General features: G+C 45.4%; 1 protein-coding gene across 1 annotated transcript in view; it reads right to left on the reverse strand.

The window, feature by feature from the left end:
• Window positions 1–4,742: 4,742 nt before the first annotated feature.
• The window catches only part of LOC126354924 (uncharacterized), a 231,124-nt gene continuing 220,355 nt past the window's right edge, over window positions 4,743–15,511 (reverse strand). Inside the window, exon 2 of the mRNA XM_050005023.1 lies at window positions 4,743–5,032. Coding sequence (XP_049860980.1) covers window positions 4,838–5,032 — 195 coding nt within the window. The 3' untranslated portion in view covers window positions 4,743–4,837. The remainder of the gene's footprint in view (window positions 5,033–15,511) is intronic.

The raw sequence follows: 15,511 nt of genomic DNA on the forward strand, positions 1-15,511 counted from the left end.
ACCATTCTGAGCTGCGCATTTATGCTGTTACTGTTTCAATAAATCATTTGACTTTTATCCTCCTCGGTGTACGAGGAGTTTTCTCTATTCGTGTTATGATTATTTTTCTTTGCGTCATAGGTCATTAACACCTGTTAGTGCGTTGGTGCACAGCCCAGAGGGATCCCAAACCTCTCTCCATAGCATAATTAGGTGGCACTGGATACATACTTACATTATCATGATGGCTGTAAGCATTGTGCAAAATACAATAATTTAACTATTTATTCAGCGAAGTTGTTAGGACAGTCTCTTCGTAATGGTAAGCATAGGAGCTAAACGTAAAATCCTACTGATTCAGACTCTTGTATTTCACATGGAAAACGCCACGTAATTCCCTCAGTGAGACAACAATGTCTTCTGTCATCATTGTTTAGCCGACCTGGTGTTCCACTCATATGCACAATCAGGGTTTTTGGAATTAGCTTGTGTGGGTGTTCTCAATTCGGACATAGCTTATTCTAATTCTAAGGGTGGAAGAAAGTTTCATCACTAGTATTTCGTTGACAACGAGACGAGAGCTGTTTACTTGCATTTGGGACAACATAGTCCCAATCACAGAAATATTACACTCCTGGAAATTGAAATAAGAACACCGTGAATTCATTGTCCTAGGAAGGGGAAACTTTACTGACACATTCCTGGGGTCAGATACATCACATGATCACACTGACAGAATCACAGGCACATAGACACAGGCAACAGAGCATGCACAATGTCGGCACTAGTACAGTGTATATCCACCTTTTGCAGCAATGCAGACTGCTATTCCCCCATGGAGACGATCGTAGAGATGCTGGATGTAGTCCTGTGGAACAGCTTGCCATGCCACATCCACCTGGCGCCTCAGTTGGACCAGCGTTCGTGCTGGACGTGCAGACCGCGTCAGACGACGCTTCATGCAGTCCCAAACATGCTCAATGGGGGACAGATCCGGAGATCTTGCTGGCCAGGGTAGTTGACTTACACCTTCTAGAGCACGTTGGGTGGCACGGGATACATGCGGACGTGCATTGTCTTCTTGGAACAGCAAGTTCCCTTGCCGGTCTAGGAATGGTAGAACGATGGGTTCGATGACGGTTTGGATGTACCGTGCACTATTCAGTGTCCCTCGACGATCACTAGAGGTGTACGGCCAGTGTAGGAGATCGCTCCCCACACCATGATGCCGGGTGTTGGCCCTGTGTGCCTCGGTCGTATGCAGTCCTGATTGTGGCGCTCACCTGCACGGCGCCAAACACGCATACGACCATCATTGGCACCAAGGCAGAAGCGACTCTCATCGCTGAAGACGACACGTCTCCATTCGTCCCTCCATTCACGCCTGTCGCGACACCACTGGAGGCGGGCTGCACGATGTTGGGGCGTGAGCGGAAGACAGCCTAACGGAGTGCGGGACCGTAGCCCAGCTTCATGGAAACGGTTGCGAATGGTCCTCGCCGATACCCCAGGAGCAACAGTGTCCCTAATTTGCTGGGAAGTGGCGGTGCGGTCCCCTACGGCACTGCGTAGGATCCTACGGTCTTGGCGTGCATCCATGCGTCGCTGCGGTCCGGTCCCAGGTCGACGGGCACGTGCACCTTCCGCCGACCACTGGCGACAACATCGATGTGCTGTGGAGACCTCACGCCCCACTTGTTGAGCAATTCGGCGGTACGTCCACCCGGCCTCCCGCATGCCCACAATACGCCCTCGCTCAAAGTCCGTCAACTGCACATACGGTTCACGTCCACGCTGTCGCGGCATGCTACCAGTGTTAAAGACTGCGATGGAGCTCCGTATGCCACGGCAAACTGGCTGACACTGACGGCGGCGGTGCACAAATGCTGCGCAGCTAGCGCCATTCGACGGCCAACACCGCGGTTCCTGGTGTGTCCGCTGTGCCGTGCGTGTGATCATTGCTTGTACAGCCCTCTCGCAGTGTCCGGAGCAAGTATGGTGGGTCTGACACACCGGTGTCAATGTGTTCTTTTTTCCATTTCCAGGAGTGTAGTTGCTAGTGTGCCCATAGCTGTTTCTGTGTTTAAATCGATAATGTGAGACACCTACTCGAAATATAGAGAAGTATACTCGCTAGACCTGTCACATGTTGATTCCAATTTTTTATAAAGTACAATATTACTGTATACTCATTTAATTAATTCACTTGTAAGATAAATAGTTTCCACTTAAATATATTATATTTGTCACTGGTATGACTCATGGAGAAATTTACATTAATTATACCTTTCGTTTGAAATCTAAACAGTTAATTTTTAATAGAAACATAGACTGTTCTGTTACATAATTTTTTAGAACTTAATGACACGAAATACGAGGGTTGTCCAGAAAGTAAGTTCCGATCGGTCACGAAATGGGCATCTCGGTGAAAACCTGATGAAGTTTTGCACAGATGTGTTGGGTAGTGTCTCTAGTATGACCGTCGATCGCATTAAGACGCTCTTTTCAGTTGTGAGCGAGTAAAGGTGCCTAGAACAACAATGTCTCCCGCCGAGTAGGAGGCCTGCCGAGAGGCTTCGCCACAATGAATGCAGCCCACCTAACACAACTGCCACGCACTTCCTTCTTCATGGCAATTCTCAGCCGCACTCTGCAGGGGAAGTGAAGACGATCCTGCAGCCTTTTCGATGGGAAGTGTTCGATCACCCACAACACAGCCCTTATTGGCTCGTCCTGAGTGTCATCTCTGTTCACATGAGACACTGGATATGAAGACAACACTTGGGCACAGGCTACGTGCTGTAGACCAGCATAGAGATTTATCGGAAAGCACAGGCGGCTGCCTTCTATGACAATGGTGTTGGAAATTTGGTATAACGCTCCGATAAATGCCTAAGTCGGAATGGCGGCTATGTAGAGAAGTATCTGGAAAGTGTAGCTAATTCTTGCAAATAAATTGTTTCTGATTTTCACTGTGGTTTCCGTTTAGCGATCGATCGGAACTTACTTTCTGGCCAAGCCTCATACACTCCTGGAAATGGAAAAAAGAACACATTGACACCGGTGTGTCAGACCCACCATACTTGCTCCGGACACTGCGAGAGGGCTGCACAAGCAATGATCACACGCACGGCACAGCGGACACACCCGGAACCGCGGTGTTGGCCGTCGAATGGCGCTAGCTGCGCAGCATTTGTGCACCGCCGCCGTCAGTGTCGGCCAGTTTGCCGTGGCATACGGAGCTCCATCGCAGTCCTTAACACTGGTTGCATGCCGCGACAGCGTGGACGTGAACCGTGTGTGCAGTTGACGGACTTTGAGCGAGGGCGTATAGTGGGCATGCGGGAGGCCGGGTGGACGTACCGCCGAATTGCTCAACACGTGGAGCGTGAGGTCTCCACAGTACATCGATGTTGTCGCCAGTGGTCGGCGGAAGGTGCACGTGCCCGTCGACCTGGGACCGGACCGCAGCGACTCACGGATGCACGCTAAGACCGTAGGATCCTACGCAGTGCCGTAGGGGACCGCACCGCCACTTCCCAGCAAATTAGGGACACTGTTGCTCCTGGGGTATCGGCGAGGACCATTCGCAACCGTCTCCATGAAGCTGGCCACTGTCCCGCTCACCGTTAGGCCGTCTTCCGCTCACGCCCCAACATCGTGCAGCCCGCCTCCAGTGGTGTCGCGACAGGCGTGAATGGAGGGACGAATGGAGACGTGTCGTCTTCAGCGATGAGAGTCGCTTCGGCCTTGGTGCCAATGATGGTCGTATGCGTGTTTGGCGCTGTGCAGGTGAGCGCCACAATCAGGACTGCATACGACCGAGGCACACAGGGCCAACACCCGGCATCATGGTGAGGGGAGCGATCTCCTACACTGGCCGTACACCTCTGGTGATCGTCGAGGGGACACTGAATAGTGCACGGTACATCCAAACCGTCATCGAACCCATCGTTCTACCATTCCTAGACCGGCAAGGGAACTTGCTGTTCCAACAGGACAATGCACGTCCGCATGTATCCCGTGCCACCCAACGTGCTCTAGAAGGTGTAAGTCAACTACCCTGGCCGGCAAGATCTGCGGATCTGTCCCCCTATTGAGCATGTTTGGGACTGGATGAAGCGTCGTCTCACGCGGTCTGCACGTCCAGCACGAACGCTGGTCCAACTGAGGCGCCAGGTGGAAATGGCATGGCAAGCCGTTCCACAGGACTACATCCAGCATGTCTACGATCGTCTCCATGGGAGAATAGCAGCCTGCATTGCTGCGAAAGGTGGATATACACTGTACTAGTGCCGACATTGTGCATGCTCTGTTGCCTGTGTCTATGTGCCTGTGGTTCTGTCAGTGTGATCATGTGATGTATCTGACCCCAGGAAAGTGTCAATAAAGTTTCCCCTTCCTAGGACAATGAATTCACGGTGTTCTTATTTCAATTTCCAGGAGTGTATTTACTGTGTTATAGGTACGAATACTACATACAGTAGCTCATGTTATTCCTTCCCCACTGAAGGATCCAATGCCTTTAATAGCTGAGACAGTGGACTTTAGTGTCTATATTCGTCAGGTCAGGTTGCAGTTGTTTCTCTCTCCCCTCTTCTATCTCTCACTTCCATCCAACCACCTTCCCTCTCACCATCCACGCCTTCTTGCCTGGTCCCCTCGTCCCCTCTCTTTAACTGTGTGTGTGCGCGTCTGTGTAAATCCAGTGGTATGCACTAAGGAGTTAGGATTAATACGTAACAGTAAATGAAAGGAAGCAGTTGTTGCTATATACACATTTATTTATGGCACTGGTGATCTGAAGTACAATAGGCACGGCTTCTCAAGAGTGATGCACAAGCCCAGTGAGGCGTGTTCAGCGGTAGTAGTAGGGGTAGCCCGCAGCGGCGTAAGGGTAGGCGGAGTAGGCGCTGACGGCGGGGTAGCCGAAGGCGCTGTAGGCGTAGGGGGCGGCGTAGGCGTAGTAGGCCTCGGCGCCCTTCAGGGTCTCCTTGGCCTTCTCCTGGGCCAACACGGCCGCCACCAGCAGCACTACGAGGAGAGAGCACACCTGCGGGGTGGGGAAAAAATTAATTTCTTGCAGTTCCCTATGCAAAATAAACTTGAGCTGCGCTCATCAAAGAGCACAACACAAAAATTTAGTATATGTCTAGGGCTAACAGTTGACGTATTTGAGGTTTTTGTAAATATATTATACATTGGTCAGAACTGAGACCGAAGACCAAATGAAAAATCTGGAGGTTTGTATCAGCGAAGCTCGGCCACTTTTGCATTTTGTATCTTTACTAGTCTAGAAGAAACAAAACATCTGTTGACTCACTATCAAATATCAATCAGATCTGTTTGATTTAAAATTGTATTTAATCTTCGTATATCCATAATTGGAACGGGACGACTTGGGATGTCAGTTAATATAATATATGTTGAAAAATGACGAAATCCCTCCAGCTGAATCAAGGTCTTGGTTTTACAGACAACTAGTTTTGATGTTGTTACAATATCATCTTCAGGCCCATACTTGTTGACAGTAACCGTATGTGACTAACAATAGGAATCAGTTACTACCAGCCTTCCGCATGGAACACGCCTATCTCACCACTGACTACTAGTGTTAGACACATACGGTTACTGTCAACAAGTATGGTCCTGAAGATGATGTTACAACATGGAAACCATTTGCCAATAAAACCAACACGTAGAATGAAATTTTCACTCTTCAGCGGAGTGTGTGCTGATATGAAACTTCCTACCAGATTAAAACTGTGTGCCCGACCGAGACTCGAACTCGCAACCTTTGCCTTTCGCGGGCAAGCGCTCTTCCGTCTAAGCTACCCAAGCACGAGTCACGCCCCGTCCTCACAGCTTTAATTCCGCCAGTACCTTGCGCTTGCCCGCGAAAGGCAAAGGTCCCGAGTTCGAGTCTCGTTCCGGCACACAGTTTTAATCTGCCAGGAAGTTTCAAACCAACACCTCAATACAGCTGGAGGAATTTCTTCATTTTTAACATATAAAATTGTATTTAGTGATCCTGCGAATTTGCTAATTACAGTAAAATTTGTAGACCAAGGGAGTACTTTCATGCCGGACGTGGTAGTCGAGCGGTGCTAGGCGCTTCAGTCCGGAACCGCGCGACTGCTACAGTCCTAGGTTCGAATCCTGCCTTGGATGTGTGATTTCCTTAGGTTAGTTAGGTTTAAGTAGATCTAAGTTCTAGGTGAATGATGACATCCGATATTAAGTCCCATAGTGCTCAGAGTCATTTGAACCATTTTTGAGAACTTTTATACTCATGTAACAAACATGTAACAAACGCACAATAGATGGAGTCGTCTACTTCCGAAATGACTGATACTAGTATGTAACGTGTGGTAAGTTTCTTATATTATTCTCCTTTTCTGCGCCTGTGTCTGCTGGAGCAAGTAAGATGATTATTAAAATTTCCACTGTTACTCTGTCAGTGGTGTGTTAGAGGCTGTAGGATGTTTCCAGGGTCTTCAAAGACCCACAAAGTTTGATATTTTCTATCTGATTTTGACCCATTTTAGATAACTTAGACCATGATTATTCGACATTGTGGTGCAATATTCTCTCTAAAGCCCCCCTTCTGGGATATGTGCAGTCGATGTTACAGTTTCACGAAATTTGATATCTACTCCATGCCATTTGAGGATGTTCTAGAAGAAGAGGAGGTATCGACCATTCTATGTAATTCATCTGCTGCAGATGAATGGCAGTTTAACAACACCATAGAGTACAATCTGAGCGAGTTGGGACAGTGCTTAGGAAAGTAAACTCACAGTGTAGTGGAGAGAAATTCAAATTTCCAACCAGTAATTTAGTTGGAAGTTCTCCTTAATCCTGTGACACGAATTGTAGGATGGCAGCTTTGAAAAAGTTGCAGTCAGTTTCCTGCTTCACTTTTGTCCAATTCGAGTTTTTGGCTCGTCCCTAGAGACCTCTTAATTGAAGGGATATTGCACCTTAATAGATTTTTTTCATCTGGTGCACCACAGCTCGTAAATATTTGAAAAGACGTCAGTTTTCGAAACCGCTCTCGGTATCGTAAAATTAGGCACCCCCCACACGAAAAGTTAGTACCATATCATGACAGAATAAAAAGATTATTAATTAACTGTGTAAGTACATTTTACTACCTAACATACGACTTATTTTAATATTGACGCCCGTGATGCGGAATGGCTTTTATTTTATTTGATGCCACGAACAGTGTGGTGTGAACGTTAGACACCACGCTAGAGGTTGCGATAATCGATAGCGGTGGCACAGACAGAGACTTGCAGATCGCACCGGGCCGAGTCAGCTACAGGTCACGAGCGAAGTCAGATTAGAATAGCCTTCAGCTCGCTATGTTCGCAGCATCTAGTTCGCGCATGTATTACAAACGTAATACCAGAATTGTGTTGTAGCAGGACAAAGTTGAGTAAAAGTTACTTACTAAAGTATTCCAATACTAATTATTATAGGATGTTCCAGATTCCTACAACCAGCCCCACTCGTGCTAGCCTCTGTCATGCCACTGCAAATCCCAGCGGTACCGATCGAAAAGCATCCTGCATTTGTGTGAGTTCATGACATGCTGCATCGACTTTCACATCAAACAGCGTTACGGAGATGATAGATAAACTCCAGTGGAAGACCCTGCAGGAGAGACGCTCAGTAGCTCGGTACGGGCTTTTGTTAAAGCTTCGAGAACATACCTTCACTGAAGAGTCAAGCAGTATATTGCTCCCTCCTACGTATATCTCGCGAAGAGACCATGAGGATAAAATCAGGGAGATTAGAGGCCACACAGAAGCATACCGACAATCCTTCTTTCCACGTACAATACGACACTGGAATAGAAGGGAGAACCGATAGAGGTACTCAGGGTACCCTCCGCCACACACCGTCACGTGGCTTGCGGAGTATGGATGTAGATGTTGCAAATTATTTTACGATACCTGAAGATTATCATAAGATCGAAACCCATATTTAAAGAAGAATTATTTTATTTCCCCCTACCGATAGAAAATTGACACCTGTTTACCTAAGCCTGCAACTGTGAACTGATACTTTCATATTATCAATTACAGGTACATTCCGGTGTTTAAATCAATCAAATTATAATTCACTGTTATGTTTAGTCACTGTAGCCCAGTACGTTGCCTTCAAGTAGAAACATCACTTAACTGCAAGTCGACCGAGTGTTTCGTAACTGGATTCCAGACCTTATCGACGAGGATGCTGAATACTTACGAAGGCCTTCATGGTGGTGTAAGGGCGTGTGGCTGCTGCATGTGGTGCCTGGCTGCCGCCGGTGCCAGTATATATACAGCAGCGGCCGGCCTTGCCGGGGAGGCAACGCCCGCCAAAGCACTGAGTGGGCGGGTGGCGGCGGCCTTGACTTTGCGACAAGTGCCGCAGATCCATCACCCGCCCGGCGGAGCCGCAATACCGGCCGGTACAGCGGAGACCACTCCCTGTCAACAGTGAGGTGATGGTGGTCGGCTTCGACGTAGTTCCGCTGTTTGTTAAGTGAAAGTCGTCTGTCAGCGTATCTTTAGGTGGGCCCTATTTTACGGCAATACTTGGCAGCAACAGCGTTGCCGTCAACAATGCTGCACAGCTGCCTGCAATAGAAGGCAGGGTTGAGGTATGGTTGGGCAATATTGCTGATGTTGCAGGTAGTTGTCGACTTCTTGCCGAGGGGTTGCTGTGTTGTTCATCAAGGGTGGGGAATATTCCGTAATGCACGGCAATATCTATCTCTGTCCTCGTCTGTAAATGCTCTCCCTCGCTCTCACCTGTGTTTCCTACTTCTCTCGACAGCGCTGCAGTCACGTGTCAGAGAGTAAACAATATCGTTCCGCTTTGGTTCGAAAGTTTGGGCGTACGTAGTACTTATTTCGTAGTTCATTGTCGAGCGCTTGTTGTGTGTAGCATTGAACGAGTGGACAAAGTAGAAAACAATAATTTTTATAAATGCGATTCGTCTGAGACCAGAGCTGTGCGATGTCGAAAGTAATGTGCACAAAGATCGCAATGTCAAAAAGGATAACTGGGAAGCTGTGGCCTATAAGTTCAGAATCATGCTTGAGGAAACATACCAAAAATTCCCAAGTCCACGAACCTATGCCAGTGCGAGGCGGAAAAGTCGTAGTAGAAGAACAAAGATAAATGGCTCTGAGCACTATGGGACTTTCAGTCCCCTAGAGCATAGAACTACTTAAACCTAACCAACCTAAGGACATCATACACATCCATGCCCGAGGCAGACCAGAGCTATGCGATGTCGAAAGTAATGTGCACAAAGATCACAGTGTCAAAAAGGATAGCTGGGAAGCTGTGGCCGGTAAGTTCAGAATCATGCTTGAGGAAACATACCAAAAATTCCCAAGTCCACGAACCTATGCCAGTGCGAGGCGGAAAAGTCGTAGTAGAAGAACAAAGATAAATGGCTCTGAGCACTATGGGACTTTCAGTCCCCTAGAACATAAAACTACTTAAACCTAACCAACCTAAGGACATCACACACATCCATGCCCGAGGCAGGATTCGAACCTGCGACCGTAGCTGTCATGCGGTTCCAGGCTGAAGCACCTAGAACCGCTCGGCCACTGTGGCCGGCCGAAGAATAGAAGCGCACGTGGTTCTTCATTCACACCGTTTGTATTTGATGCCGTGAGTTTCGTATTAGCTCGACACATAAGTGAAACACGATTTGGTAGTGTAAACAGTGTCTGCTGATGGACAAAAGTAAAAGAAAATTACATTCTTATTTCAAACTTCCTTGAATGACATCTTTCAGTTCTTTTACCAAAAGAATGCAGTAGATACTTATCTGACATGAGCCTTACTGAAGAATAGAGCACTTTAAAGAGACACATCAAACTTCTATAGGAACCACCAGTACCTAAAAACCGAAGAGTGGCCACAAGTCGTATTGTAGCTGGTATACAGATTCTCATATTTGTATTGGTTTTAGCGATTCTAGGATTAATTCTCTGGACAAGACATTCGAAATCATTTTTCGACATTCTAGTAAAATTCTGAAACAGCATCAATTCACAAGTGAAATTTTCTGAAGCTGAATCGTTCCGCCTACTTAAAAAATGGATGCATCCACAAAAACCGATTTCCTTTGTTCTTCTTTCTGATAACTTTATTACTTGTGTGATGTAAAAACAGGAGAGTCTTACTCACTACCGCTAGCTCGCGTTCGTCCATTTTGTGGCGATAGTGTGTCCAAACACTTCTGGCCCGCACATGTGTTGCCGCAAACATTGTCGGGTAACAGTCGCTAGTATGTTGTACATATGACTGCAATTCCTGTGGCCGTAATGTTTCCCGACAACGTATTTGGGATATATTGTCGCCAATATGTATTTTGTATAGCCATTTTTATGGCGTTAAATATCACTATGTAACTTGTAAATCGTTAGGCAGGTGGAAAGACTCTCTTGTGCACTGTTCTCGTCTGTTAGCGAAGTCACTTTTGTGTGTGCATAGTATGAGCATTTCTGTAGGCTGTAATCTAAGGCGGAGTCCTACCGACTGGGTGGATGAGTTAACTAGACCATGCGGACAGTACACGTATCACTTCTCTTGTGCTGACCGCTCGGTCCAGTCATATACTTCTCTTTGTGTGGGGGCTGCATGCAGCCAATGCCCTTTGCTTTTTCTTTAAGGTAGGCACCTTTGTTATGTGTACTGCGGTGGTTATCATCTTTACGTTACAACATTCAGGAATTCATATTGAGAGCGTTGCTTGCTTGCTAACTTGCTTCGGCGTAATATTCTATTTGCCTGATTTTCAACTCTACGGGTGTTTTTCTTTGTGACCAACGTTAAATCTGCTTATCCCGATCAAGAATTTGTTCCATGTACAAGCATTAACATTGATCTCTCAAGTCAACGGCGGTTGTGGCTCATGGTTCGCGTTAGTGTTCCAATTATTTAATGCTACCTGTGTACCTGGCATTGCCTGGGTATGTATATATTCCAATCTTTTATTAGCCCATTTCTTACGCCCTTCTCTCTCTGTTCATTTCCATCATCCAATCTCTCTCTCCACTACCTCCTCCCCCCAGTCTTTGTCAATGTCCTCATGCTCCTCTCTCTGACCGTCTGTTCTCTCTCTTTGTCTATTTGCTTATCCTCCTCTGTTCATCTCCTTCTTCCCTCTCTCTTTGCCTGTCTTTTCTTCCCCATATCTCTGCCCACCTCCTTTCTCTGTCCATCTCCTCGTCTTCCCTTTCTCTGTCCATCCCCTCCTCTCCCCTTTCTCTGTCCGTTTCCCCCTCTCCTATCTCTGTCCATCTCCTCGTTTTTCCTCAGCTCCCCACGCTATCACATTCACTCCAATAGGATTCTGGTGGTTCTTAGTCCTATAGTACCTCTTTCTAGTTTTTAACTAACATGTACACTAAATTTCACTGAAATCGTTCCAGGGGTTCGAGATGAGCTTTTTAGCCGTGGAGTCGCTCGCATACGCCCGTGTCAAATATGTTTCACAAATATTTAACATACGAGGGTGAGTCAAATGAAAACCTTAAATTTGTAATAACAAATCGAAATTTCGCGCCATTATCCTGTAAGTTGGTAAGCTTTCTACAAACAGCGTGCAGAATGGCCTGTAGGTGACAGCATAATGCAGATGTACACATACCGTCGCAGTATCAGTATAAAGATGGCCGCTCCACTTGCGACTTGCACCAGGGAAGAACAACGTTCTATTATTCGGTTTTTGCTTAGTGAAGGTGTGAAACCTATTGAAATTCATCGACGAATGAAGGTTCAATACGGTCATGCATGTTTGTTACAGCAGCAAGTCTACGAATGGAGTAAGAAGTTCGCAAATGGTGTGACTTCAGTGGAAGATGCTCCTCGCCCAGGCCAGGCACAGTAGAAGCCATAGTGAAGGAAAACCGCAGCGTGACACAGAATGACATTGCAGTAAGTTTACAGATTAGTCATGGATCAGCCCACCACACTGTGCATGATGTGCTCCAGTTTCACAAAGTGTCTGCAAGATGGGTGCCACGGCAGCTGACTCCTGAAATGAGAGAACGACGTGTTGATGCCTGTGAAGAACTTCTTCAGCGCTTTGAACGAGAAGGTGATGGCTTCCTTGCTAGAATCGTTACTGGGGAACAATCTTGGGTTCACTTCAACCAACCGGAAGCGAAGAGAGTCAGCAAGGAATGGCGACATTCCTCATCACCAAAACCAAAGAAGTTTGTAACAGAACCATCAGCAGAGAAGGTTATGCTGACTCTCTTTTGGGACGAAAAATGCGTCATTTTGGAGCGTTACATGCCTAGAGGGACCACTGTCACCAGTGAATCATACACAGATTTCCTAAAAATCATCTGCGGCCTGCAATCAACTCAAGGTGACATGGATTGCTGTCGGCAGGTGTCCTTTTTCAGCATGACAATGCAAGGCCCCACACTGCCCGTACAGCAGTTGCAACGATCACAGTCCTGCATTTTGAGTGTCTTCCTCATCCACCATACTCACCAGAACTGGCCCCAAGTGATTTCCGTATGTTTGGACCACTCAAAGACGCAATGGGAGGACAGAAGTTCCGTTCTGATGAAGAGGTACGCCACGCGGTCCATGAGTGGTTGCGCGGACTACCAAAAGATTATTTTTTCTAAAGGAATTTATGCACTTTGTAAGTGCTGGAGGACTTGCATCGAGTGTGCAGGAGATTATGTAGAAAGGTGATACAGCTTTGTACCACTTCTGCACAATAAATAATATCTAAAAAAGTAAGGTTTTTATTTGACTCACCCTAATATTTCACGCGTATTTGTACACATATTTCACATGAAGTCCAGTGAGTTTCGCCCTGAAGTTTCAGTTTCATGCAGCTCAAATTTTATGACGTTGTCTCCTGAACTACGTGTCATGCAGTGATTTATTCTTGTCGGTCATTCAGCGGTTTATGTGGATACTACCTAACAAATGTGTTGCGAATAGAGTTATTAGTGGAAAAATAATAAATTAAGACGTCGTACGTGATATGGCTGTATATGTATCTCCTGAACCATGTGTCGTAGTATGATGATATATTTTACTAGGTAAATTCAGTGGCTAATGTGGATACTATTTGCGAAAAGTGTTGCGAATAGAGTTAATAGCAACGTAGCGATAAATTTAAATGTCTTGCACTAGGCGGTAATTTTTCTCGCATTCACTGTTTATGAGGTCATATCTCCTGAACTAAGTGTCGAACAATGATCTAGTTTTTCTGATACTTTGATGGTATATGTGAATACTGTATGCAAAATGTGTCACGTATACAGTTAGAAGTAAAGAGGTGATAAATTAAAACGTCATGCTTGATATGGAGTTTTACTGAATGAATAACGAAATTGCAGTAAGCGATAAATGTTTTTCCTTCCATCATTTTGGGGTGATCGACAGCGAGAAAAAGTTTCGTAAGGGAATCAAATTTTTTTGTAAAGTTTGTGGCAGCGTCTGTGTTCTCATTCTCAAATACTGGATAACTAATACATTTATGACAACTAAAAGTATAGAGAGAACGCGTGCGATGCCGATGTAGGCAGTGCTCTGTATGGTCTAACACATATCCGCAAAAAGCATGAATGACCAAAGCCATACTTAACATAGTTGGGATGGAAATACGTGTCTCGAAGTTGCCAGGAGCTTAAACTTACCTCTTGTTTGCTTTAACATGCAAGCAAAGAAATAAATAGCGTCAAGAGCCACACTGCTTTTTCATCCCTACCCCACCCCCCTGATAGGTGGGTGGTTATTACTTCCAAAGTCATTCTTTCCAGACAGTAAATTATATGTGTACCAATTTTGTTGAAATTGGTCCATTGGATTAGTAGGAGATACATACATACATAAGTACACTCATGTTTATAATTTGTATGGTTTATCAAAGTGATGTGAGATTATATGGGGGTTCCTCTTCTTTCAGATATTGATGATATATGGCATTGTTTCACAGTGTAATATTTTTACTGAATTTTCGTGACTGCTTATTGAATAAAAATGGAAAGTTACTACAGATTCTCTTTAATTATTGTTCATCCAGAAGTCACAAATTATTATGTTTTTCATGCTCAGCTTCCATATGGTTACTTATCCTTTTTCCTAATTCGTAGCTGATGTGAGTACAATTCGCTGAGTATATTCTGCCTTCAGCGGAATCACTAGAAACAACCAGTGTCAGATAAAATATTTATTTCGTTGCTTGTAGATTACAGCAAACAAGACGTAAGTCGAAGCTGCTGATTACTTCGAGACACATGCTGCTATCCTGAATATGTTAAGCATGGCTTTGGTCATTCATGCTTTTTGCGAATAGGTGTTAGGCCTACATCTTCATCGCAAGCGTTCTCTCTATACTTTTAGTTGTCCTAGAATGATCGAAGGTATTGGTTATATTTTTGCATACTTTAACACATGTGAGAGATCCCCGTTGCTCCGTGAACGTCCTGCCTACTGCCGAATATTATCATTAATAGAGGTCAGATCATGTTGTTCTTTATTCATGGGGCAAAATTTTGTTCGGAAGGGGAACATTTTTAGTGCATAAATACTGAAGTCATGCCAGTTATGAGCTCAGTTTAAGTTTAAGTAGCAAGTAGGATGCTTTCAAAAGGTGCTGCTGAAGTACTCCTTAGAGTTCCAGGTGACATCACGTTTCTACACGTAGAGTGACGATTTTTTACGAACACTTGGACAGAGTTGCCACGGAAAGCATACGTAGTGCTGTGGGTGCTAATTTCTTTGTGAAACAGTTTTGTCGATACCACAATGAAATTTTCACTCTGCCGCGGAGTGTGCGCTGATATGAAACTTCCTGGCGGATTAAAACTGTGTGCCACACCGAGACTCGAACTCGGGACATTTGCCTATCGCGGGCAAGCGCTCTACCCACTTTTTTTTTATCTCATTTTGTTCTGTGTTGTTCGGTGAATTTGTCGGGGGCGGATGTCCGATAACACCCGTTCAGGTTCTTCGTTGATCCGTTCACTCAGTTTTTTTATTACAGGTGGCAGCTAACCCTCTGACCGAACACGCTGAGCTACCGTACCGGCACCGACTGAGCTACCCAAACACAACTCTCGCCCCATCTGTAGGAAGTAAAGCAGTGAGTCGCGTTAAATTTGTATTTCAATGAAATCTACAAACAATGGTATTCCGCTGTTATAATTATCGCTGTGTAGATTGCGATTCAAATGCTGATTAAGATACTCTTGAGGGTTTCTAGGAATTGTTTGCAGTCGCGTATTTGATGATTAATGCATGGTGAAGTGCCTTTCATGTGCTGATTAAGGTGCTATGGAAATTTTCTATGATTTTTCTGCTGCACGATTCTGTTTGTTAACGTTTGTTCTGTGAGCTTAGTCGTCCATCAATTGGCCTTTGAAGACATCTGTAAAGTAGTGAAATTTCTCTCGATATTTTCAATGGAGTGTGTATTATTCTCTGAGGCGTGTGCTGAAAAGTGAAAAGTTATTTTCACTTCTGTTTATGTATCCTG

Source organism: Schistocerca gregaria, chromosome 3 (assembly GCF_023897955.1).
Source record: "Schistocerca gregaria isolate iqSchGreg1 chromosome 3, iqSchGreg1.2, whole genome shotgun sequence".
Classification (NCBI taxonomy): domain Eukaryota; kingdom Metazoa; phylum Arthropoda; class Insecta; order Orthoptera; family Acrididae; genus Schistocerca; species Schistocerca gregaria.